At 39.5% G+C, this 27,542-nt stretch overlaps 1 protein-coding gene across 2 annotated transcripts in view; it reads right to left on the reverse strand.

Moving 5' to 3' along the window:
• Positions 1-27,542, reverse strand: part of fbxw7 (F-box and WD repeat domain containing 7) — a 67,652-nt gene that overhangs the window by 20,449 nt on the left and 19,661 nt on the right. The window contains exons 1-3 of one of the 2 annotated variants that reach the window (XM_062433167.1): positions 7,987-8,025; positions 3,651-3,733; positions 2,077-2,218 (exon numbers count right to left, since the gene is read on the reverse strand). In XM_062433167.1, coding sequence (XP_062289151.1) covers positions 2,077-2,218; positions 3,651-3,733; positions 7,987-8,025 — 264 coding nt within the window. Of the gene's footprint in view, positions 1-2,076; positions 2,219-3,650; positions 3,734-7,986; positions 8,026-27,542 lie in introns of those variants that run through there. The other variant, XM_062433158.1, reaches the window with a different exon arrangement.

A 27,542-nucleotide genomic window follows, 5' to 3' on the forward strand; every position in this document is an offset into this window, starting at 1 on the left:
GCTGAATGGAAAAATCTGGCACAAGCAAACTACCTGTAATTTGGCAGCTAAAAGCATTAGCCAGAGGTGCTGGCTCTGGAGGTAATCAGAGGGTTCAGAGACCTCCTCCCTACCACAGGGAGGACCACGCAACAGCTACTCCTGTGTTACATCAATTTTCTGCCATCATTTATTTGTACTTTTGTTCAAACAGCCTCACAAACAACACAAGTTCTCAATTCCCTCCCTGAGATGGAAATTTTTTTCATTACACTACAAGTAATCCCTCCTGCAAACAAATACACATTTATTCTTTTTTTTTTAATGCAATCTTTATTTAGTCAGGCTGTCTCATTGAGATAAAGAAGACCTGAGAACAAGAAACTTTCATAAGACTGTTATAAATGTAGCTGTCAGTTTTTCAATATTGAAATTTATAAGATTTGGATGTTTTACTCTATTTAAACAATTGTTAGTGTTTTCCTCAGTATTTAGACTCAAGTTCCTTAAAAGTTCAAGTTCTTTTATTGATAGTTCCATGTGAGGTTGTAATATTGTCTAAGACAGCACGGAAATAACTGTGATGAACTGAAGTTAATTGCTTTGTGAACCAATTTCCTCTTCAGTCTGTCTTGTCTGCCTCAACTTCAGTTAAGTGATTTCCTAATTTTTTAAAATGACTATCAATAAACCAGGGAGCGGCTGACACAAAACAGAAGGTAGTGTGTGATCACAGAGCAGGTACTTGAATCAAGAAATTCAGGCTGACTTTCTGTTGCTCAAGAGATACTCTTCATCAACTGATCATTATGATAGGCGCTGCTGATAAAATACTTCAGACATTCAAGCAAACGAATATCTGCTGGAGAAAAAAAAAATCCTACTTAATTTCACACAACTGAGACTGAATTCTTCAGCCCTCAAAACAACTGCAACCAGAACACAGATTACTGAGATTTCTTTGAGCTACAAAGACACTGACTAGATGAATAATAAATCTTTAATGCAAGTAATAATGATGATTAGCTGTGCCAGTTTTTCACATCTTATTGATCTTAATTCAACAAAGCTATATACATATGGAATCAAAGCAGATGAGCATGTTGGTTGTATTATGTAATATGGGACATTTCAATGAGCATGTGCCAGTTTGTCTTCAAACTGTGAAATCCAACAACAGCACAGAAGACTTGTTCTTCACAGCCTAGCTTTTTATAGTTGCTTTAACCTCTGCTATGAGCTACAGGCTTAGACTGGACCGGGGAATGTACAGAATGTAGCCTGAGCTGTCAGATTAAAGACAGTAGATTCAGGCAGGTCCGACCTGATGACTTATTTATGTAAAATAAACAGGTGTCACAGGACGGCTGAGCTTTTCAACGATAATTAGCTTAATCTCTCGTAGGTAATGAAATCTATGAAAACCCATTATATGGGAAATCAGAGAGACCCTATCGAGGCTAATATGTTTAAATGACATCTTATTTCCATGAGATCAGGAATTATTAGAGTTAAAGTTGAAAATGACAGAAATGACTTCATCATGCAGAAGCACAGAAACTGATATTAGGGGGGTATTTATATATAAACAAGGGTAAGAAGTATTTCCTTAATCTTAGTGTATCATAGTGCCTAATCACTGAAGTGGTTGAATATGAGATGAAATTACAAATAGACCTCTTAACTAACCCAAAGTCTGCCTGCTGTTCTTGAACAATGCAGTGTAATACATGACAAGGTTAAGAGAGTCATCAGCAACCTCAAATAATATTGCAGTGCGTTACACTTCTCTGTGACAGAAGATCACAGAAGACAACATCTGTTTAACTTTTAATACAGACCATAAGTCTACAGTAACTGCTTTTCAGTCTGAACAGGTACGGCTAATTCCAATTCCACACTACAGTGCCTATGCTAATGTGGTGGGCCAGAACAACAAGGCGGCAATTATCTCTGAGACTAAGTGAACATTGATTGGGCACAACATCTGCTTTTTGATGAGCTTTTTGCTCGAGGGTTCAGAGTCGCCCATGTGAAAAGAAAAAAAAAGAAAAGAAAAAGAAAGAAAGAGTAGAAGAAAACTTTGAGCGTGCTCACCTGAAATGTTCGGAGCCATTCTTGGAGACCCGTAGGTGGCTGAATTGAGGTGATACGCCGTCTCTGTTGCCCCTGACCGTTGGCCGTTCTTATGTGACCGAACGTGGTGGGTGTGGCTGGACACGGGACGATTCCTGTCGGGCTGCGATTTACAGGAAAAAAAAAAAAGACCATCTTAGAAATCAATATGATAAGAGGCCTTTGCAGGAAGAGCTGCAGCCATTAAAGGGAGAATGTGAAAGCACTGCTTGAAACATCAGACAATAACAGAAACATTACAAAAATTAATGGGAACAATAATAAGCTCTTAATGAGGGCTTTTATCCAGACAAAAGTTCATTTTGCTGTAACTTTTATAGTTGTTTCCACTACCAATTATAGTGCCAACAGATATAAAAACAGATGACCTGCAGATGCTTAGATAAATATTTAATGCTACACGTTCAACTAAAACATTTTTTCTTATTACTAATTTGATTTAGCAATAAGAACTGAATGCAACTTTATTCTGCTTGGCAAACTCAAATAAAAAGTGCTTCCTTTGTACTTTAATTCCTCAGTGTCTTCATTAACATCCATTCATTTTTATTATGAAAAGACAATTATCATATAAACTGATGTGATGATGCAATCAAGCTTAATATTACTTTAAAAAAAACAGCCAGCACATAATTTATTGCCCTCAGGTACAACAGAAACTGTTTGATAATCCAAACACAGTTGTAGCTTAACATTTTGAAAAAAACAAGTAAATAAATAAAATGTAAGCTTTGAAATACACCATCATTACTTCAGAACACTTATTGTTTTATAGTTTTTAAAAATTTGGCTGAAATTATGTCAAAATTATAATGCAATACAGTACAAAAACACACCAAAAAAAATCCCAAAACAAAACAAACAAAACAAAAAACCCCCAAAACAGTAAATATATGCTTGGAAGCACTCCATTGGTATATTTCTAACTCAGAGACTTCAAAGTATGCGGGCCAGAGTCTGTTGTTGTAAGATCTGGGTGTGAAAAGCATCGCAGGACTTCAAAGAGCACCCATGTGCCCTGGTAATGTAAGGGCAGCGGGAGAACCCATCCAGTAGGCAACTTCATTACTTCAGGATTCTGCTTGCTGACAGCAAAATGGGAAGCTTGGGGTCTATTTCATTATTGATTCATTTTTAATGGGAGAGGAAGCTGAGATGGGACCAGATACATGGCAACATTTATAGTTAAGTGTCTGTGTTCAGTCTGAATTTTAATGCGGCTACATGTGAACATGTGCATTAAATATTCAGGCAGAGAGAGAAACATCTGGGACTGCTGGCTGGATGCTGGAGATACAATGTAATGTGAAGCATCTTTCTCTTTGAAGTCACATGATATAGAATCTTTCATACTTATTTCTTTTAGCAGTATTTTCATTTAATATGTGTACAGCACTGAGATAAGGAAGTACAGCACATTAAAATATGTTTACTACAGAAATCCTTTTCTGATTAAAGGGGGTGAAACAAAATCAGGATAGTGGAGTTGAAGGATATTTGGGGGTCTTTTATAGGTGAAACGTAGGTTACTGTACCTGGGATACTCTGTGCCTTTGCAGGGCTTTTTGCCTGAAGGGAAAGATCGGACCTCAGGGCCATGGTCCAACTTTCTCTTCATCTGAGAGAAAGAGAGAGAGAGAGAGAGAGAGAAAAGAAAAACATTAGAGACCTTCACAATAAAAAGACACTTAATGAGACTGAATTTAAACTCAGAACAGAAAACCAAATTATACCATTTCTTCTCTAAAAGCACAAAAACAATTTGGATGTGTAGTCTTTTCATTTTCCCCCCTTTTTTTCTTGATAACCTTTTTGAATAACTGTACAAGTCACTTTACTTTTTTTAGTAAAGAGCCATCTCTTAAAAAGCAAGTTTAAGGAAAGTTTTTTTTCTGGAGGAGCAGAAAATTGCTTTTGCACGTTACAGACTGTTAACATTATGTCTAAAATCCAGCATATTAAACTACAGACACCATGGTCTTGCAACAGATTTATGCAGATGGGAAATTAATCTTTAATGCAGAGGCTAGAGATTCAATTTATTAACATCTTCCATAACAAAGCGGAAAGGTATGACCTATGTGTAGATGAAGCTGCTCATCATTATGATAGCAGGACGTAAAAAGAGAGTAATGTGCTTTATTTTCATTGTGCCGTGCCCGTGTTGGAGGCACATAAGCAAGAGGACACCCCATAATATCCAGGGGCGATGATGCATTCACACCCTCCAAATCTCCAAGAGCACAGCACGTTCACACACACACAAAATAACCACAAAAGCAGAGAAACTTGTTCAGGGAGGGCGCAGAGTGCATTCTTTGGCATTGAGGATTGATTCATACTCGAGACTTGAGAGAGGAAAAATAGAGCAAGTCAGTTCTTTATCATTCTCTTTCACCTGCGTGTGCACACAACATCCAATCCCCGCTTACACCTACTCCACTGCACAAACAAAGGAGTCTGTGTGAAGGCCCGGGCAAGCCAATTTTCCTCATCCCATGCCTGCCGCTCTCTCTGGCACGGCTGCTTGCCACACATGCAAGTGATCACAATCTCATCGCTAGTCCCTCATGAATAAACAATAACTGCACACTGATTTTAAGTGTCTGGCCAAAATAAGATATACAATGTGACAGTTTGGCCTTGTTGCTTTATTAATTAAAAATATACTTCATGCTTAAGTGAAAGCTAGATGTAATGGTGGCCCTTCAGTTTCAGCATGAAGTGAAGCCACTGAGACTACTGTAAGTCAGACGAGAGAGAAAGATCTCAAATCTCTTTCTGATTTTCACTTTCAACCACCAGCGCTCCCCAACAAGAGCACATTGGACAAAAGAAACGTCCTTGTACATGTGAATAATTTACTGTTTCACTGTAAAATGTAGCATGTTTTTCATGTTTTCCAGACGTGGCTCCTCTGCAGCACTTGTGGCACAACAATCCACATTTCTGCACTTTCATTTGGAGTCAAAGGCATTCGGTAACAGTTTGTCTACAGTTACAGTCCAGCCTGTTGTGTTGCAAGATACAACCTGTCCTGGAAAATAACTGACTTCTTTCAGTCCATTGCACACACTGATAAAGGCTTGTAGAAAACAGAAACCAAACTTACTTTCTCATATAAAGGCAAACAATAGTCTACTGATGCCTTTATATTACTGTAGTGTTGCATGCTAAAAAAGAGAAGAGCTCTGGGTATTTGACTCCATACTGTCTGGCTTTACAGTGGCATGATTACATGGTCTCTCCTCAAGATGTGTGTGTTTTTTTTATCACTATAATTTGGTGAGTGTGTGTATGTTTGTGTTTGGCTTTCTGTATTTTCAGCCTCAGGGGCACTTTTTGTGTTGAGAACAAGCAATGATGAACCAAGGAAGGAATGTGAAAAACTGTTTCATATCTAACCTCAGAAATGCTGAGTTATATCCTGGATACCGTTTTTTTCACCACTTCAGTATCAATACAGTGCCTCAGTGTTTAATGTGGTCTACAGAATCAATGCATAACAGAAACCCAAAGCTGTAAGAAGCAAGTGTACATGACTAGCACACTAACATGTGCTGCAGGTTTGGTGCCTCCTGGACATTAGACTGTGATCTGAGTAGTGATTTATGATCTTTTTCTGACACATGAAGCTGCAGTGGTACTTCAGGCCTTCAGGCCTGGCAGAGTGGCTCCAAAAGCCATGAAAACCTTGAATAAATTATTATGGAAATGTAAGAGAAGATAAAAGGCACTGAGATTTATATGGATTTAATTGAAGTCCAAATGTTTTTCAAAAGCTAGGCAAGTAATGTAGCTTGTGTTCTACTTGTCCACGTTTAACATATCTTGAAGGCTCGTTTGATTGCTAAAGAATTGAAGGGGGGAGTGTGCGTCTGCGTGTGTGTGTGTGTGGGGGGGGTTATAAGATATTCCTGCATGTTAAGATCTGGCTCCTAAACCCAACAGCCTTGTTCTGAAAACGGTGATCTCATTGCAATGGCAGTTCAGTAGCCAAGGAGAGTCTGGGTGTGTGTACGCATGCATTGGGGTGGGTGTGTGTGTGCGTGTGTGTTTTGTGTGTCTCAGAGTCTGAGAGAGAAAAGGAGGGAGTGCTGGCTTTGAGAGTGTGTGTGTGTGTGTGTGTGTGTGTGTGTGTGTGTGTGTGTGTGCATGCCTCTGTGTGAACATGAAAAACAAAACAAAAAAACCCTCGAAATAAATGCGAGTGTGAAAGAAAAAGAAGAAGAAAAAAAAAAGAAAATAGCGTGTAACCAGCCTCTTCTCGTGTTTCAGCCTGGGAAAAAGGTAACCAGACAACGCAGTGTTTGTAAATCACCACTAATCAGTCCTCCCCTCCTTCCTCCGGCTTCCCCTTCCCTATCTGGCCAAAAGCACGACAGATGGATACAGAGACTTAATGATATTTTAAAGACAGCAATCACTCTTGCATAATGTGTTGCCGGGGACTACATCCTGCAGCATCAGCCGCTTGAAAAATCCTTCTCATTTTTCAAACAGTGTTTCAAGCGGATGTGAAACAGTTTCATCATGTCAATCAGCGTCGCTACAAGACGCAAAAAACACTTGCATCCAGGGCTGGTTATTTCTTTTGGAGAGAAGAACCAATAACAATCAAGTTTTGGGGTTGATGCCACAACTGCAACGAAAAAATAAATCACTCTGCTTTGATTTACTATCTGTGCAGGAGAAACGTGGCATTAAAATATTCTTTGGCTGTAAGGGCCAACTTCAAAAATCCTCACACGCTACAGAATGAGCACACTGAGTGACCTTTAAAATCTATTGATTCAAACATTGACTAAGAACGACATTTTCACTTAATGATTAAAACTAATTTAGTAAAAGCTTAAACACAACACAGACAGACCCACACAGAAATCACCAGGAGGGATTTTTCAACTCATCCCTGTGATTAACAAATGTGTAACAGATTCCCTTTCAATTTTTTTGTTTGTACTCTGCATCCCTAACTAAGATAGCATCGTTTTATGGCTGCCATCCAGCATAATACACCCGACATCCTCGAGGATATTCTACCTCACGCAGTCTGACACAGTGACCCATTATCTGTGGTTGGAGCCGGAGGCAAGTGCACAAATGTCAGGGAATGGGCTACTCCAACAGGCAACAGCAGTCGGATCACATGCAGGCATCTCCAGCAGTCACTTTGGTCAATGCGAGATAACCACTGCTGCATAATGTAGGACCATAATAATCCTACAAACTGGGGAGGATTTAAGAGGAAACTGGCCCTGGAACAGATAGATTTTTACAACAGTGAAAGTCTGCATGTATTCAAGCATAAATGGAGGCGATAAAAAGGTCCTCGATCTATATATAGTATATATATGTTACAGCTTAAGCATCTAAGTGGTTAATGTGAGAGGGAGGACCACAGCTGATGTACAGGTGCAGGGAAGCCAAAGCTGAGGCAAAAAAAATGGGATGTTAAGCCATCCAGAAGCGGTTAATTCAGTAGTGTATAACGAGGAAACACGGACATATTTTCATCCAGCATTGCAGAATTAAGAAAAAAGTGCCAATGCCACCCCCATCCACACATTCAACCATCAGGTCTGAACCGAGGCGCTGGCATTTATTTACACAGCTTAAGTTACTATGAAGGAGAGGATGCCAAATCGTGATATTACACCATTTAACGCAGCGACAACATAACATACATAAAAGGCCCAGGCAATTTTTTTTTTTTTTTTTAAAGCAGCGTCTCTGGAGGTCTGCTACATTGCTGTTCACTCTCCGCAGTGGCCGCACAATCAGCCGACAAGAGCCAGAGTCAAACATTAAATAATGAGAGGCGTGTGGATGTGTCGGAGGGTGACACTGCAGCAGAAAAATCCTACTCACTTTGTAGAAAATCATCTTTAAAGTGCCGTAGAACCCCATCCTTGTAATCCGGTGTGTTTTCCTTTTTTCCTCTTCAGTGACAATCGGTGAAGTCCAAATGTGTGTGCACGGCGGGGAGATGGCTCTGACAGTGTGAGGGCAGTGTACTCTCAGGTAAATCCGACGCCGTCTCTGATGTGAACATGCTCGGGCACGTCACCGGACTGGCGTGCATGCAGTAGATCCCCCCGGTAAAGGCATTAAAAACACACACAGAGAGAGAGAGTGAGAGTGTGTGTGTATGTATGTGTGAGGGGTGGAAAAAGCCACGCCGACTCCAAAAAAAAAAAAGGGGGCTCGGTCGGATGGGGTTGAACAATGCGATGCGACGATCCCGGAGGCTTGTGCGCCGCCGACCCAACCTCAACCGCGCAGGGAGTGAACAGATGAGGCAGAAAGAGGGTGACACTCTCTCGGCAGTAAAGGGGGGAGGAGTGGATAAGGGGAGAGAGAGAGAGAGAGAGCGTCAGAGCGCAAGAGCAATGCCCTCTTCCCTCTTCACAGGCTGCACGACGGCTCCTCCAAACAGGATCGGATTACAGCCTCCCCGGTGGAGACGGGAGGAATGGTGCAGTCCAACATTCAACACTGTGCGCAGAGCATCCTCTGAGCGCTGGGTACCACGGGAGGGGACATACATACGCGTATAACACAGGAGGGAGCTCACACGCAGGCCGGGTGGGGGTATATGCACTTGTCTTTTGGCATTAAAAGGTGGACCCCCCACTTGTTGCAGCAGTAAAAACACTCTCACCCATGCAGCAGCCCGCCCAGGAGCTACACCACTCAGCCTTTTGTTTAAAATCCATATCGAGTAAACGCTTTACATTGACGACTAGATTATATTTAAATTAAGCAAAACATGGTCATAGATGTGTAAATAAGTGAAAAGTAAGTGAGTATATCTCTTCCTGCATAGTCCGTTTATTTCAAGTACTTGAGAATTTCCATTTTATACTTCTTATTATGGATGGAAATCTACTTTTTAAACAATTTAACTACATTTAATTCACAGCTGGAGTTAGTTTCAGAATAAGAATTTACATTAAAAAGTTCTATATAAGTTTTTAAAATATTATGGTCACAACTAACATTATAGAGTATCTTGATGATAAATAAACTGATTTTGTCTATAAAATGTCAGAAAACTATGAAAATGCCTTCCACAATTCCTTTTTGCTGCTATTTTTGGAATGCTGCTGAACCAAGTTTCGTTGTATTGCTTTATCAGTGCAATGATATAAATAAATAAATATTCTTTTCTATTCTCTTAGCCAAAAAGTATTTATTGTACTATCATCTAAGACCAAAAAAAAAAAAAAAACTGCATATACGCACTGAGCAATATTGCATTTGAAAACTGATCAGATGACACAAAACTGCCGACCATTATCATCTATCAGGCTACACTGTAAATGGATTCACATCTGCTGCACCTGCTTATTTGCACACAAAATGAACAGGGCAATATTTGTATTCCTGTACGGCAGGCAATGGCTGATTGCACCTGTCCGCGTGCACCGCTGATGGCTTCGCAACTTTCATTACAGCTAGCAGAGATTACAACCTCAAGAGGGTACTTTTATTTACAAAAAAATACAACCACATGAACATTTAGTGCAGGTGAAAGTAATGTGTTACGATTCAAACTGCATTTTTCGAGTGGACATAAAAGATAAATACACTAGAAGCCTCTTGCTTTTCTAATTTGGACACACAGAGTGGAGTATAATAAACAGTGTCTCTGGCCAACCATGTTACGTCACTGTGCTGCAGGAGAACCAACCAAAACACATTTCATTGTTAAACTGAGCGGTTGCCCTTTATAAACAGTGACATTTGTGTGAAGTGTAAATTAAACACAGAGCATGTGTTTGTTGGCTTCTGCACATGCCACGTTATTTTCCCCCCACTTACAACACCAGTCTGGATCGAGCCACAGTTTCAGTAAATCTTCAACATTTTGCTGCTTTTGACCTCTCGAGGCATCAACATTAGATCATCGAAACAGAGACACAGTGAAGGGTCATGCGATGGGCTTTATTCCCAGGTGATGCAGCACTGAGATCTGGCAGCCTTTCAGACGTTTCTGGCTTACAACTGTAATTACTGAGTGACCAGGCAGAGGGCGAAATTTTAGGGCTCGTGCAACTGAGAAGAAAAACACTTGGCAAGAGGAGTTGTGGTGCAATCTGCCAACATTTGAAATAAATTCGTTTTGGACTAAAAATTAAAGAAACTGATGTGATATGACACTTGCTCTCTGCAAAAAAACAAAACCCTAAATGTATGCGAATAAAATCAAATCACAATAAGATACAAGATATTGTGAATAAATTATGGATGAATGTAGAAAAAAGGATGTTAATCAGTGAAAGCCTATGTGTTTAATGTTCATCTGAGAGGACAGGGAAGGTGTTTTTAGGGCTAATCTGAGCATTTTAGTCACACTCTTTCAAGCAAAGTAACACACCCAGAAAAACATTCAGATCGGTGGAGGTCAGGGAGCGTCAGACAGAGCGGTCTCAAGCTTTTGTCTGAGTGTGTTTAAGGTGGCCCTCATGAGAAAGGCCCTTTCGCTTCTCTCAGCCGGCCCAACCTTTACACAGTACGCAGGAATGCTTGGCATGCAAGAAGGGTTGCACTGTGGCCTTTGAATAGGCCACGGCCTCCTTTGTCGCTCTCCTTCTGCCGGTTGGTAAAGTATTAACAGGCCCCCCTCCCCTCCCCACCCCATCCCTCTCCCCCTCCCCAATACTGACCTCCTGCTTATCAAAACCAAAATCTGGCTGGTGGCAAGTAAAGTTCCACGAACCAGGCGTATCTCAAAAACAAACTCATTTCTGTTTGCCTATTATCAAAAACAAAAAACAAACTAACAAAAAAAAAAACCCTTTTAGGTAATAGCACTCCATCAGACATCGCCTCCTTTTGCTGCAATATTCCAACAGTGGAGGATGTATAAAAATACACTCATTACATCGCAGTGCAGCGGATAGCTTGTGGGGAAATGCAAATGCCGTCTCATTTGACTGTGCACAAATAATAGACATCATCAGTGCCAAGGTTTCAGCATACTGACTCAGATACTGTCAAGCCTGCAGATAAGTTGAGCATCCTTGGATATGGGAATATAAAAGGAGACAGTTCATGAATGGATGGGGGGGGGGGGGGGTACAAATATTGGTATGTTTCCTGTTGATTATTTTTTGATTCATATATTCATTGTTTATTCTAGAAAATGTGAAAACAAATGAGTAATGCCAAACACAGTTAAGCAGAAAACAATAGTCAGAAAACTAACATCGGTCTTCTTCCCAAGACGTAGTTCTCTATGCAGTTTGCATAAATGCTGCTACAGGCGGCTAGCTCTTGTGTTTACAGACTCACTAACTTTTGAAAGGATTCATGTAAAAATCATATTTGTTTCCAAAAGCAGTAGGAGGCTGACGCAGGTTGCCCTGATAATCGTCAGAGTACGCGAGGCCTCGTTTTCCCGAATCTCAATAACGGAGCTGCAGAAGTTAAGAACAACATCAGGTTCAAATGAACCAAAACTTTCATTGAGGAGAGGCACTTTTCACTTTTTTCTGACAGTTTTCAGACCTAGCAATCAATTAAGCCAGAAAATGAAAAGCAGATTAACAGAAAATGAAAATAATCGTTAGTCGCAGCCCTAAACTGATTACCCAAACTGCCAAATTCATTTCTGTTGGGCAACTAATGGAATAATCCTTCCAGCTCGAAAAAGGAGTAAGTGAATTACAGGTTTAACACCTGTCTGATAAAATTGGAGGGTTGTGACAGGCCTACTATCCCCAATCTGCAGCTGTCGGTGGGAAAAAGGCTAAACTACACGAGAATGCAAATGTTTTACGTGAGGTGGTGAACTTGAAGGAGGCAAATACTTCTTGGGCAGTGATGCATCACTAAACGGGGCCGTGTCATTGTGTGATTGTTCTCTCTGAGGAAAAAAAATGAGGACTAGGGGGTCTCCTCTCTTCTCAATAGATTTTTTTTCTGAAATGGTGAAGTGTGAGCCCCATTCCAGGCTGGGCAGATGCAAGGCGTGTTGGGGAGGTTTGATGAATAAGGAAACCATGGATCATGGCATTCTGCGAAGGATAATAATAGCATCATCTGCATGGAATTGAATTAACATATCCTACAGCCACCCACGCGACTAAAACATTCACGTTTGAAGGGGTCAGGTCAAAAAAGAAATTAAAGTAAGAGCTACTGGTATCTGCCTTCTGACATCAATGGAGTCTTTGGAAAATAAATGGAGAACAGAGGTCAATATTTGCAATTATTGGCAATCATTTAGAAATTGGGAGTTTCGAGCAGATGCAGCATTTTAAAATGTATACAAGCAGAGAGGCGCAGACAAAATCATTTATCCACAATTGTCTGAAAATGAAAACAAAAACGCACAAAAGCTCCAACAGTGAGGGGAAAAAATGGCTAAATTCAAAGACAGACCAGATCCACTGTTCACAAACTCATCAAACATCAAAAGTAAATGGTACTGTGTCATAACATATTGGGGAAAATGCTTATTATCATTATTATTCCTTATTTAAACTGAATCTAAATGGGAATATTTTTCCCCACAAGAAGAGAGATGAAGGTCAAATTGTAGTTTGATTATATTCTGTTTTTGTTTCGTGAAGGCACAATAACTTCTAATCCACAAAAAGACATATAAACATTTGATTTGATTTATGGAGCCACAGCCCATGAAAAATACAATCTATTTTGTTTTCTGTGGTATAAAGCACAATACTGAAAATGTGTGTCACTTATTAAAAGTACCACTCTGCAGTTTCTCTGAGACAGCAGGCTATGGGCTTCTTAATGCCCTCCTAACAGAATTACAGTAGTAACCGCAATATATTCCTTTCTACCATATCTGCTGAATGCTATATACACACACTCACAATGCTTGACTACCTCTATATTATTTGCAAACAAGAACTCAGTAAGTATCATAAAATATATCTATATCAAACACCAGAACTGGCACTGAATTTAAAATGTGCATTTCCTCTCCAACAAAGAAGCTATAGAGCAGTTTGGACTACAAAGAGGAGTTTCTATAGGGACTACATCTCCACCAGAAGAGGGGATGTTAAAAACTCTGCTCTGTCTTTTATCATCAGGTATAATTATTTGGAACAACAGCCGTCACGTCTCCTTAATTAGTAATGTCCACTGCTACAACTGATTTAGAGCCTCAGTAAGACGATAAAAGACCAAGATGTCCTGATGGGAAATAAGTCTGTCTGGTGTCTGAGTGTTGAAAGATGATATTGACATTACTGTATGTTCACTGAAGTGAGAAAAGGTGCTCACAGAAAGCCAAATATCTGCTTCACTCTCAACATAACTGTCCAACAAGTGTATAAATTAATATTCTTCAAACAGGGCTGACATCTGGCCGAGTCAAACGCAGAGATTTACAACTGTGGAAAAGAGTTGCAATGTTCACTTACACGAGACAATGGTTTCAAGTTATAATAGCACGTTACTTTCAATTTTCCCAAATTATATACAATCAATCTCATTAGAGAAAATCAAATCATAGAGTTGGACACTGCATCACTAGTTTCTCTGCAATTATGTTCAATTTGTTGCAGCAGAAGTAATTAAGTCCAAGTAATCAATGAATGAATGTGTGTCTTTTTGCATCTTTAAGACTTGAACGATGCTATCAATCGTTATGTTCTACAACCATGAACATAGATCCCAAACCCAAAGGCCATCAGTGAAGTGCACAAAGCATACAACAGCTGTCTGCCAGTCGCTTTGAACAGAAATGTGTAACCCTCTCACACAGCCTCCTTCACACTGATCCTCCCTACATGTGACCCACAGTGTAGCTGCAAAGTTGGGCGGCAAGTTCAGATGACTCAGTGACTTCTCTGAACTGCATCACGCCCCTCATTTGAGGAAATGTTTATTTAAATATCCCAAAATCACAAGTTTATCACAGAGGACTTACAATCTCGGCAATATACAGTATGGCACCTTCTACCTTGATGGACAAACAATCAGATCTGTACAATATGTACAGCGAAGATAGAAGCGGTGGTAGAATTGCAATTTTACATAAACAGAATGTAAAGTATGATATAAAGTCCAGTATTAAGTAAAAATAATTAAGTGTAACAAGTTGGAGAGTTTTGATGAAAAGCCTCAGGCTACATTTGAAGTACTGAAATGAGCAAAAGTCGACATTTAGTCAGAACTGTGAAAGTTTTCAAGCTGCATTTAGAAGAGGAAGAGTAATGAAACTTGGATCCCCTTTAAGTCAGATAACTTCTCTAAAAATCCTCATATATTATAAAGTAAATACCTCATGAGGTCATGTACTGTACGTATACCTTCTCATGGAGAATTATGGAGGCAAAATTTCACCATAGAGGTATTTACATTTTCCTCCATTTCTAATCCTTTCTCCCCACGACAGGACTATCTGGTTTTGCATTTGGATGCAGTCTGAGCTGTCATATCTCATTCAGAAATGAAAGAGGGTTATGGAAATGTGTGTGATGAGCCAGGTGAAACTTGGCTGGGGCTGGCATCAACATTTACACAGAAACAAATAAACCTCTTTAATCATCCAGAATTACCACTCTGCATCCCAGATGAAGCAGAGCGAGCCAAATTGTGCCTGTTGGGTGTTGCCTGTCATCTGTAGATCCCTAAATATGCCTGAGAAGGTGTGGGCAACCATGTGGGGACATTCTGACAGTGTTGCGTGCCTTGACCTGAACTCACTACAGAAACTGGCTCATCGCACTGCCTCTGGTATTTTATTTCTCTCTTATGATACTGATCTCATCAACGCCATCCACCCATACTACCCTTTATCTATCGAACAAAGCGGCAATTTGCATGTTTGCTGTTCCAAATACGGGCTTAAAAGGAAAAGATGCTTGAGTAACCTCTGAACTCAGGTGTTACCTTAATCTAAGTGGATCTGAGATGAGAAAAGGCTATTTCACACAATCTGTTATGAGCTGTGAAATGAGCTAAATATATTAAATCAACCTCAGTTTTTTTATCCATCATCTCTAGACTGCACATTTTCAGTATAATTAAGAGTGGTTTGTACTTTTATGAAACATTGTTGATGTGTTTATTCATAAATGTTAAGCTTCGCAGATGTGTGCAAGTACAGCACACACACGCAACAACACAGCATCTAAGCTTATGTTATGATGGAAAAGGAGCTCCGCATTTAAAAATAGGTCAAAGTTACATGCCAGTGGCACAGCTAATAATACTAATATGCATTCTCATTGAGTCTCCTGCTAGAAACTGAAGAAGCAGATGCCATTATCTCCGCAATGTTCCTAAAAAATGTTTCCTTGAAATATCATCCTGTACTTCTGTGAGGAGAGGGCCCAAAACTTCATTATAGGACAGACTGTAGCGTCTTCCTCAACATAACAAACAGGTGAGGAACAAAAGAGCAAAGTGTGCAAGGTCTACCAACCTTCACTACCAGATAAGATAAATGGTGGGATACTTTTAAACAACTCGTAGATTGGCAAAGTTCATGAAAGAGGAAGACAGGAAGGAAAAACTATCAGGGAAGGCTGTAAAAGCAATTTTGTTGGGAAGATGCGGCACTGTAGCTTTAGCCTCTTTCTTTTCTGATGATTGCACCAAGGTGAATCCTACTGACAGGTGGGCCTGACTGATGAGGTAATCTGGAAAGAGTTCAGGTGGAGCACACTGCAAGTTTGCCAAATTGAAAGTTGAAAATGCGGCTCTTATTTAGTCAGACTTATTCTTTTTATGGTCATGTTAAGTAGAGAAGTGGCACAAATGGGCAGCGACAAAAACAAACATTTGATAAGATGAAATACGTGACTGCCATGTTGAGTCACAATCCAATTTCCAGGAAGTGAAGGGCACATTTGATCTTGTTTAGATGTGTCCACTGGCCATGCTGTGAAAGCAAAGGCTCTTGTCTAAAGTGTCTGTTTGGGATTATCGTTATCTCTGATGGACCACCAGCAGAGTGGGTGATAGCAACCTTTTTAGTGCCTGACTTGACTGCTATCTACTGTCATGTCTGATGGCACAAAGTGAGACTCACATTATTGGCTATATTTCCAAAGAGATCAAACAGCCAGCACATGAAAGTATATTTATTTCCTTTGTGTGTGTACGTTTGTTGGTGTAGATGAATGATGCAACTGTGGAGAGGACATGAGCAGATTTTATTGAAGTATATGTTAACTATATTATATGTCAACAGGCCAACACATACTGCAGGTTGTTGTGAAATGGAGAATATGCTGTAAATGTTGGTTCAACAGGTAAAAGTGGATTTGTAAGAGTGCACGTGTTTTGTGCATGTGTCAGATATTGTAGAAAAAAAGTAACATAAGAAAACAGTAAATATGTGAAGTTTTGAAAGTGAATATTTGAGGACAAAGGGCAAATATGTAAATGTACTGTGTTGGAAATAATTATTCTATGATCTAAATGGTAAATGGAATGGTAAATGGACTGTACTTATATAGCGCCTTTCTAGTCTTTTCGACCACTCAAAGCGCTTTACACTACAACTCATTCACACACATTCATACACTGATGGCAGGCAGCTACCACGCACCTGCACATCAGGAGGAAACTACCCATTCACTCGCATTCATACACCGTTGGCACAGCAACGGGAGAAATTAGGGGTTAAGTGTCTTGCCCAAGGACACATCGAAATGTAGACTGGAGGAGCCGGGAATCGAACCGCCAATCTTCCAATTGGAGGACGACCGCTCTACCTCCTGAGCCACAGCAATGCAGAATAATGCTGTACTGCATACGAACACAGAGTGTGAAAGTGTTTTTCTGAGTATGTACAGTCTATATTTCACTACCGTTGTGACATAAGCTGTGTGTGATCGCATCTAAACAAACTGATGCGTGACGGTGATAGATCCTGGCAGATAGCCCCGTCCATGCAGTATGTGTAGACTTTGTTTGGGATAATGAAGGGTTACCATGTTTAGGTACTGATAAGCAAAACCAAAATTCAAATTGGTTTTAATGGGTCCATGGTTCTTGCTACTTCTTGAGAACCGGTTTTCGGTTACCAAAACTGGCTGCAACTAATCATTATTTTCAATATCAATATATATGTCAATTACTTTTTCAATTAATCTTATTTTGTCCCCTTCAACACTTAAACTCACATATATTCAGTTTACTATCATAAAAGACTAAAGAAAATAGAAAATACTCACATTTGAGATGCTGGGATCAGAGAATTTTTTCTTTAAAAAAGAAAAAAAAGAATTCAAATAATCATTATCAAAATGATTGCCAATTAATTTAATAGTTGGCAGCTAATCAATTAATCGACTATTCATTGCAACTCTTCTGGTTACAACTGAATTCTGTCAGTGTTGTACAGAGAAACAAAACAGCAAATGAAACATTTACAAATGCAGACACTCCAAAGTGAACTCAAAGGACGCGGAGCTACTGCTGAATGAAACAGCCTGAGGGAAACTGCAGATTGCTTGTGGAAACACAACACACTAAGACAATCAAAAGTAACGCAATGATTCGGTTCATGAGGTATACTGACTGTGCCATGGGATCATATTTACTATGTTTAATCTGCCATACTGTGAGGACGGAGGATCAAGTAGCTTTTTTTTGGCAGAGGAATTCAAGTTAATAAGCTAAGGAATCTTGGTTGAAAGTTTATACATTACGTGGAAAAAAGTGGACTTCGGTTTTCACGCTGCAACACATTCAAAGGCATATTATTGAACACACTCAGAACTTATTTTAAGTGTATGGTTAGATGGATGAGAGGGGAGCAGAGAGAGATGTGACTGCCAAGATTTAAACGGCCACGGGATGACATAGGTCAAGAGTGATAAATGTTTCATTTCAGGAAGGGCAGAGAAGTGGTGAACCTTGGATGGCTTGCAAGCATGTTTGTTTCACCACACACACACTTGAATGTTTGATAGTACTGCAGCAGCTATAGATAGAAGAGTACATGTATTTATTGATAAGTGAATGTGCAGGTTAGAGAAACTACCATTGGTGCTGCACTCTTCAGCAGCACACTCTGCTTTATATGAGGGAAAAGACTAGAAAAGAAATAGGGCTGATTATTCTTATTATCAGTTAATCAGCAGTCTAGTTTCCAGAGTAATTTTTAAATTGTCAGAAAAAAGGTACTTATGTCTTCAAGCCGATGATAATATCTTTAAATAACTGTCCAAAATCCAAAGATATTCCGTTTTTTATCATGTATGACACAAAAAAGTTTGTAATCATCAAATTTAAAAAGCTGCAACAAACTATTTTTCATTATTTATTTTCTGACTAAAATGATTCAATTATCAACATAGCTGCCAGTTAATTTTCTGCGGATCAACAAATCGATTAATCTACTAATTTTTGCAGCTCTACTCTATAATGGAGAACGAAGATAAATTCAAAATAGATAAGACTAACATAAGCAAAATCTACCAATATTATGAGGTGAAGAGTTGTTAAAATGTGATGTTTATTCCAAAATCTTCAAACTTTAAGAGACCCCTCAGCTTAAAAGGAAAGAAATGTAAAAGTATAATAAAAAATGTATGAACTAGGTCTGCAACAGTAATTGGTGATGCTGGTGTTATAGGTGGTCGCCATATGTCCACTGAATGCTGAGGTGGAAATCTGGCTGTGAGGTTAGGCAGCATGGGGCCTCTGAGGAGCTAAATCCCATGCTGGGTAACATGGAGACAGACGGAGGACAGAGGAAGAACATAGCTGCTGCCAACAGCAAATCTTGAACGACTGGACATTCATTTTCATTACATCAAAAGTCCGACCTTGTGTCACAGATACATCTGCTAGAAGAACTTGGCTGAGCTAGCTGAGGTTGCGAATATCTTACTAGATGAACTGACGTCGTTTTGGTTCAAATAAACTGTTTAAAGTCGATGTTCAGCAGGGTTTTAAGTCAGCATTTTTAAGTCGCTTTATACACTGGATGCAGGCGTTATCTCGTATGGTTTGATTCAGGCTTTGCTGCAGTCTTTTCCTTCTCTCTGCCTCCAACTCGTACAACGTCTGACACATACTCCAAGAGCACTCCTACACACTGAAACTACACAGAAGGCACCACTCTACTTCCTATCTAGCAGAGGACGGACAGGGGGACAAGAGTACGTGGAGGTCATTGAAGTACCTCTAGGAGCTGAGGTTTGAGTTTGTTTATTGATTTGTTTTTGCTCATGCGTAGCGCTTTATGGCGTGCATAATAGATGCAAGAAATCCCCAAAGAGCCTTGCAACATGAAAACACAACAATGTGTAATCGTACACCAGGCAGTATGGTGCAATTCTTGGGCATGGGTTGATATTGATAGTGTATATGAGAAAGTGACTCAATGACTTTCTAGCTATAATGACTAATTCACTGCATGAATTAAATATTTTGTTCAGTGGTTTTCTTGCTTTAAAAAAAAAAAATCTATCTCAAAATGTATAGGCTACAATACTGTGTTTTTACTGCAATGAATGCTTTTATTGTTCAAGACAGTGTTAGATTAATTTTATTTGGCACATTATTCAAAACAGCTCGTTTCATGTCAAACAACACTAGTTTCTGTAAGCTGCCAGTTTGCTTTAATGGTGGTATAATTTTCAATGACAATTTAGCTTTTTTGAAATAGTTTGAGCCTTTTCCTCCATAATAACAAAACACTAAGTGAAACGATAAGGGCCTGTGTGTTGTTTAAAAAAAAAAAAATTAACACTATGTGGAGTTTGATTGACTCCTTTGATGTTGGGGCTACTTTGTGTGGCCCTTTCTGAGTTAAATGGACTAACAGGGTACAGCTGCCTTTTTCCTTTGGTTATTTGTTCACTATAGATTATCTGAGATAACAAACAGCAATCACTCTGTTAGTATTATCAGTCATTCTGAGGTCAGGGGTGTTACATTAATTGAAAACAGACCCGTCAACTTAACAGGAGGAGGTCACGCTATAACATGCAAACGTTCACCTTGTGGCAGGAAGTGTATTGTTAGTTCAAGCTGCCAATTGTCCCCTTTCATTCTCCAAAACGTGTCATTCATCTTGATGAGCTGTCTGCCTTGAAACGACATCCAGCCTTAGGGCTAACTGTCATCTGTGGAACTACTGCAGGCATCGAAGCAGCAGATGGCATGAGGAAAGTAAACATGCCTTCTTATTTGAATGGCGCAGGCACTCCTGGGGCCTACCAGTGAATACTCAAAGTTTCAATGGCTAAAATATTGCTTTTTTAAATTGTCTACATCCAAGTTGTTAAAAACTCTTTAAATAAATCATGAGAATGACTGAGCAGCAGCTGTCTGTATTTATTTTACATATTCAAAAAATCTATCAAATATCTTTAAACTCCTTATTTTGGCATATAGCTGCCACATCTTTTTTGTATGTAGGTGGCATTTGATAACTTCTGTTTCTTGCCTTTCCCCCAATCTTTTTGCCAACAAGCGACCTACGTAGCCAACTGGCCAGTCAATGAACTGAGCACAAGAGCGGAAAATGGAAGTGAGGTTGGAACAACTTCCCCAAAATAGACTTCCCTCAGCACACACTGTCATAGTCTCACACCACAGCACCATGGAAGGCTGTAATGTTTTCCTCTAAGAAACCACACCGTCTTCGCCAGGGGATCTTGGCCTGAATTTCAAAAATAGTGGAACACAACTTGGGGGTCAATACTGCTCAGAGAGAGGAAAGTAGAGTGAATTGAAGCAGCAAAGCCACCAGAGTGGGTTATCCAAACCTCATCTCCACCTACACAGGATAGAAACTCTACAATGGAGCACACATTTAGGTGGGTGTTGACAAAACTTCAAGTTTATTTATTCAGAATCGATGAAATGTATATTTTATGAGATTTAAAATTGATAAAGTACCACATTTTGAGGTAGAAGTAACCTTTCAAGAACCCTCAGTCCAACACCAGCAGAAGTTGTTTAAGGCTACATCCACATACTTCCAAGAAGTTTGCATTTTAACACATCTAACTTTTGCTACTTTTACACCTATCGCCCACACTACTGGGCATTTTCAAACCTCTAAAATTGAGACTTTTGAAAATGCTGTTAACCCCATTTTAGTTTGAATACTCTGGGATTGTCATAGTTTGGATCAGTGGAAAAGGAGACCTTTGAAAAAGATGATGCAGACCCCCTCGATTCCTGATTGGGTCACGTGTCCTGTCTTGATTCATTGCACCCCTGTCATGCAACAACTCCCAGTCTATGTTTTCTGCTGCCTTAATGACCTTATACTGATGTTTTACTTTTAGTAACAGTTCCACCTCGTCATCGTCCCAAGCAAAGAAGTTTCTTAGTAAGGTCTAAGAAAGGTCTTAATTTTTGCCATTGCTGTTCTTCTTGTAGTATTTTCTACAACTAAACAACCAACTGCAGAGTAGACAATCTGCTTCCTGTTTACACAATGTGACGTATTTTCAGGCATGTTAGTTTGGACTGGAACTATTTCTGAAATGGTGCTAAAGCATTTTTGAGGACATAAATCATTTTCATTTTAAAACACTGTTTTAAAATGAAAACGTGTTAGTGTGGATGTAGTCTGAGTGAAAGAGTTTCATCACAGTCAATTTCTATTTCCTCTGCCATGTTTGAGGACCTTTAAGTCAAATCAAAGGTGAAATTCAAGATTTCAAATGTCAGACAAGTCAAGATGATGTAGCTGCTTAAAACTGGGTTTACTGACAAGATTTATGATTTGCTCCTTATTTCATCATCAGGGATTTTCTTTATGGTTGTATCAAAATGAATAGAGGGTATATTTCAGATTAAACATGATGGCAGATGATCATGATGTACTAGAAAATCTGAGGTATTATGTTTTTATCCCTGTACAAGAGAAGTGATCAAGATCAGCGGAGATTCTCTATTCAATGATAATAGAACACACACATACTCTGATACTGTTAGCTTTACCAATATATTGCATCTACTTTACATCCTCATCATTGCTAAAAATGTTCTGCCTGCAACTTTGTACTTTCCTGGTTTCCATATCAAGGTTTTCCATTTATCCTAATATTTATTATAATAAGGCTTCTGTTATGCTTTAAAGGCTGACAATATTCTATATTTTTCTTATTATCACAAAACCCAAAAGAAGACCGAAGCAACTCTGTGTGTGTCCGTCTCTCACTACTTTCTTACTTCCCCAGCTTGTCTGTCACACTCAGTCCAAGCACATTTGTTCCTATTTCATCTGTCACTCTTTAAAAACTGAAGCTTTATATACTTTCATCTTGACAAAGGTCAAGTCATTTCCTTAAGGAGCTGTAAACTGATACTCAAACTGATGAAATTGTGCATTTTGTGGGGAACTATTTTCAGCTGCAGGGCACTCGTCGGTATTTGTGTCACCAGGACGAGGACTCAGAATAAGCTACAGTGCCCATGTGCATCATCATGATGAAACGTGTACCAGTGCAATATTGTGGCTAATTGAAGTGTTTTTATGGCAAGAATATGATGAGTTTTTTGGACAACAATGAAAGCTACGACTTAGAAGAATAAGCTATATCATGCTTTGGATACAATTAATATTTGTTAGTAGGGTACTGTAGGTTTTGTTCTTTTTATGGGGTTTGCTTTAAATAACAAAAATATAGAACATTCAACAAAAAAGAAATTGCACATGAAGCAGATAAAGCAAAACTTTTCATTTTTCACCCAATGCAACCTGCTTTCTGACCCTGGCTTCCCCTTAGCACACAGTGGCCACTGATGAATATTCCTGACAAGCCAAAAAGCTATCATTAGCAAAAGCTTCAGGGGGCAGGGCACACCACAGCAAATTCAGCCATGAGACCCTATAGATGACCTTTAAATTTCACAATGGGCCGCCCACAATAGCTGCCATGTGCCTAGTGGTTTAATCTCTAAAGCCCATCTGCTGCGGCTGCTGCCTGTGAGTTGAAACTGGGAGAGGAGAGGGAGTACCCAGCTTCCCTCTGAAGCTCATGGGTGTCTCTCTCACTACATCCTGTGAGACAGCTGTATGTTAATGTGCACAAGAGGCCGGGGACAGCAGCAGTCACTGGGATTGCCAGGCAGACACAGAACAAGGAACCCCTTCTCAGTGGGTAGCCAAAGGCATGAACTTGGCAGATTAGACATTCAGGAAACAAATAAGGCTCCATCACAGACGGGCACTGCAAATCAACAAAAACAACGAAACACACGAGCCTGCAGAAAGAGCCCAAAACAAAGAACTGCTTAAGCTGTTTAACTGATAAGACTCAAGAAACTGCCTGGTTTCCCTCCTTTTGGAAATGAAATACAGGCTGTAAAAAGAATGGACCGTATCAAGTACAGATATCTCATAAGTACTTCCAACCTCAAGAGTCCTTATATAATAAAAGAAAACACAGAATTAGGCCCATCAGAATTTTTTATCTGTAAAATCCAGAGGAATTACATTTTACCCCACTTGAACTACAAGTACTGGTTTTATTTTTGTCCCGCAAAGAAAATCAAGTAATAGCAGGACGATGGAGGGTGACAGCTGATGTCAGATATCTCAGGTGGGACCAGCACAGTAAAACCTTTTGCTTGGGAAAATAAAAAAATCACATCAATAATTCAAGGCTGGGCAAGTTGCAGATCTAATCCTGACGCGACGATGACGAAGGACAGGCAGGGGCGTGGGCAGCAGTAGAGGACCCCGCTACTAACCACCCCAACACCCCCCTCCCACCCATCTGTAAACTGTTGCCTGGCAACAGGATTCGCTCTCACTGGCCTCCAGGCTGCAGTGTGCTGCCTCTGGCCTCATCCAGGGATAAGGCTCCTGTTTGCTATTAGAGTCGACCAATTCTGGCAATGGATGCAGGGGCCTGCCATTCAGTAATGAATTCTGCAGAGGTTGCTAATGATGGCTTCAATTTTACAAGGAAGACAATTTTTTTATCTCAAAACGTAGCAGGAAATCATAAAGCAAGGGCTGGGCATGTAACAGTAATTTCTTGCTAGGTGTAATATTACAATTTGTCACTCACCTCACTCAGCTGACAATACCGTGAACATCAGTCCACAGTCCCAACAGACTGGAAACAATCATCTTTAAAAAGAACAGCCCAACCTCTAGAGTTTCTCTTTTCCCTCCTGTATTGGACATGCCATCTGCCTCTGATTCACTCAGTGACGATGTTGCTTAATTGTTATGCAGGGGAGACGTGCTTACAACAAGGATTGTTACCAAAGCTTTAGCCAGTCTCTGAAATAGCTACATCATCTGTATTTTTGTAGTGTGCTCTCAGACATAAAAAGTGCATCGACATTTAGACGAATGCCTTACCAAAATCTTAAAATGAATCAAAATATTCACTGGAAGATGAAACATAGCAGACAGAAGGGAAAAATGGTGCGGTCAGGGTTACGAGGGAAGACTTCCTCCAAATTGGGGCTGAGAGACAAAGTTGACATGTCAGAGATTCCCCTTTTGAAGAGGGAGCTGTCCTGGGCTGACAGCCTTTCCAACCAATATTTCAACTTATACTGTATAAGCGATGTGTTAATGTTTCATTGGATTGATTTTTGTCTTCCCCTGTTCTAACTTCATTAGAAAAGGTGCCAAGCTTTTCAGAAATGCAAATGCAAATACACATGGCATTAAATAAAACAAATCAACTAAGGCCAGAGTTATTTTTTGTGTCAGAAATTGCTCTGAGCTAATATTTTCCTTCACTGGTTACTAATTAAGTCTCAGCACGAAAATGATATGGGCTAACAGGAAGTCAAAAAATGTTCCCTAAAGTGTGAAAAACTCCAAAGCTTCTTTGAAGACAGTTTTAAGTCAAGACAGACATACATAGAAAGCCCAATTTCAGTTTGTACAACCTACTTAGACATCAGCACTCTCAGTTACTGTTTTCATGTGCCAAACTACTCACTGAAGTCCAATGGTCTCTTAAATTGGTCTCTAAAATGGTCTCTTTCTTTCATATTTTACCAGGTCATTACAGTCACATACTGTGATGCAAACTTAGCAGGTCTCTGCGTCTTAAGCACAATAGAGTATAAGTGTCATGTTCTCACCTCACAGTACAAATAGCAGCCAGAGATATTTAAAACTGATTATGTTCCTAGCATGAGACCACATAACAAGGGCAGAATAATATGCTCCTTGCAGGCCTCTTCACTTTTCACGATTAGCAACACTTAAATCTTACTGTTTGACTTGAGAAATGTTCATGGTTATACTTTATTATACTGTAGTATTGGGCGTTGTGAATTTCCAACTTTGAAAAAAACGTATGGGGCCAAAGAGACGCCAACCATGAACCACAAAAATCACTGGTTTGAATCCACCCAAGGACCTTTGTTGAGTCTCTCTTTCCCTCATTTCCTGTTAATTCTTCAATATCACTCCCTCATTATCTAACCAAAGCATAAAATGCCAAAAAAAGAAGAAAAAGAAAAGGATAATAACATTCTCCTGCTTTCATTTATGTTTTTTGGTGTGAATTAGTTTCTTTTCTTTAATTATAATTATGGCAACAAACAGTTGCATGTTACAAATAAATATTACTCGACCTTCGACATAAAATACTTAAATGTGTGGATCATTATTTTTGCTGCTGTTTTCCTGTTTGTTATACAAATAGATTTGGGGTAGAAAGTACTCAACAATGCTTGTTTTCTATTTATCTAACTACTAACTTTAAAGATTTCAAATACAACAGGTTTTTAAAAAGAATTAAATAAAAAATCTAGGTAACCACATTTATATCACCATCCAAAAAGTCTAGTATTAAAAGGCATACTGGAAAATGTAATATCTTGCATGCCTACCTTCAAAAAGCTGTTTTAAAAACAGTTTCCAATTTTATAGTTTGTTAAGGGTCCATAAATTATATAAAATCCTACAAATGCCTGTCAGCTCTACGGGGAGTAAAATCTCTTTTTGAGTGTTAAATCATGAATTTGTTAACTGGAAAAATGTGTAATAGAACTCACAATAAGCCAAAAATTAAAGCCTGAGGACAACTGAGGTGCTTAATTAAGAGTATTATATACAGCAAATATAATTCAACAATGTAAAGTAATGAGTAAAGGGTTTACATTAAATAATTGCTGCATCAATAGAAGCCAAAGAAACTCTACGAGTGTAAAAAGAGGTCAACTCTAAGCTTGCACATTCTGCTCTTCCCAGTAGTGGCGAGAGGAGAGAAGTGAACTCGGTAGTAGGCGCTGACTTGGCGGGTGCAGTCTACAGCTGTCTCAGGGTATGGAGCAGCAGCACAACCTGGCCACAAGGCTCTCCGGCGGCCCCGTGGGCTCCTGCTCTCCCACGCTCATTACAAATTAAAGAGGCCAGTCAGACCAAATCAACACTTTCTCTTATGCACTGTAGCATGCTGATGTTGTAAGGAGGTGTAAGGGAGGCCCTGGGAAGATCAGGGGAGATGAAGCATGAAATGCACATGTGGGTACTGTGAGCCTGAAGTAACTTTACTACGTCCGGGGTAACTCCATCTCCGCTGACTTTGTTAAGTCTAATGTGTAGGCTATGCATGAGAACTTCTTAAAAGGATTTTATGGTGTTGATTTTGTGGTTGAAGAAGTCAAAGCTATTACTTGACATCCTTCTGGTGTTCATTAAAGCATCACAACTCGACTGCAATTCATGAGTGTGAATTATCTCAGAGTATGGGAAAACTGTTTGAGTCATCTCGTCCCGTTAAGTCGAGTTCATCCAGTATAATTTATTCATAATCCCTCAAATGACCAAGCACAAATTTTATTACAGACTATCCCAAAACAGTTTATGCAATTTTAAATCTAACAATAACAGCTGGCAACACGCACTGCAGATTAAAAGCAACATTGACTTTGGCAAAGGTAAATTTGTCGGGTATTCTGTAAGTCAATATTTATGACAGAGTTTAGTTACAACTCACAAGGACTATGGATGCACCAATACTGACCTTATTAAGCAGGATTGTGTATCAGCATTTGTATGAAAGGACAGTTTAATCATTAAATGTTATAAAACTGAATATTGCATTTAGTCATTGCAGGCTGCCCGGTAAGATTTTAGCATTTTTACAGATTTAAAATGTGTGAAAGAGAGAGAGAGCAGTTGGATCGATCTCCTGGTTGCAGATGGTGTGAGACCACCTTTGTGGGCTCATGTAGCCCAAATATTTGGTCGTTTTAACCAGCCAACAGTGCTAGATGGAGTGTGGGAATTAAACGGGAAACTTGGAACATTTCCGAATTGAGTTAATGAGATTCCATGTCTATAATGTCCAAGATTTTTCAGTCACAATAAGCAGGAAAAAACCGGTCAATTAAAGCTGCAGACTTATTTCTGTTCCTAAACATTTTTACAACACAGTCCTGCTTAAGTCAGACTGAGACGACAATGACTCAAATGTCTGAGAGCTATATGAAATTATACTGGGAGTAATGCTTCATTAGATTCTGCTACA

The sequence above is a fragment of the Scomber scombrus genome, chromosome 2, assembly GCF_963691925.1.
Source record: "Scomber scombrus chromosome 2, fScoSco1.1, whole genome shotgun sequence".
In the NCBI taxonomy this organism is placed as follows: domain Eukaryota; kingdom Metazoa; phylum Chordata; class Actinopteri; order Scombriformes; family Scombridae; genus Scomber; species Scomber scombrus.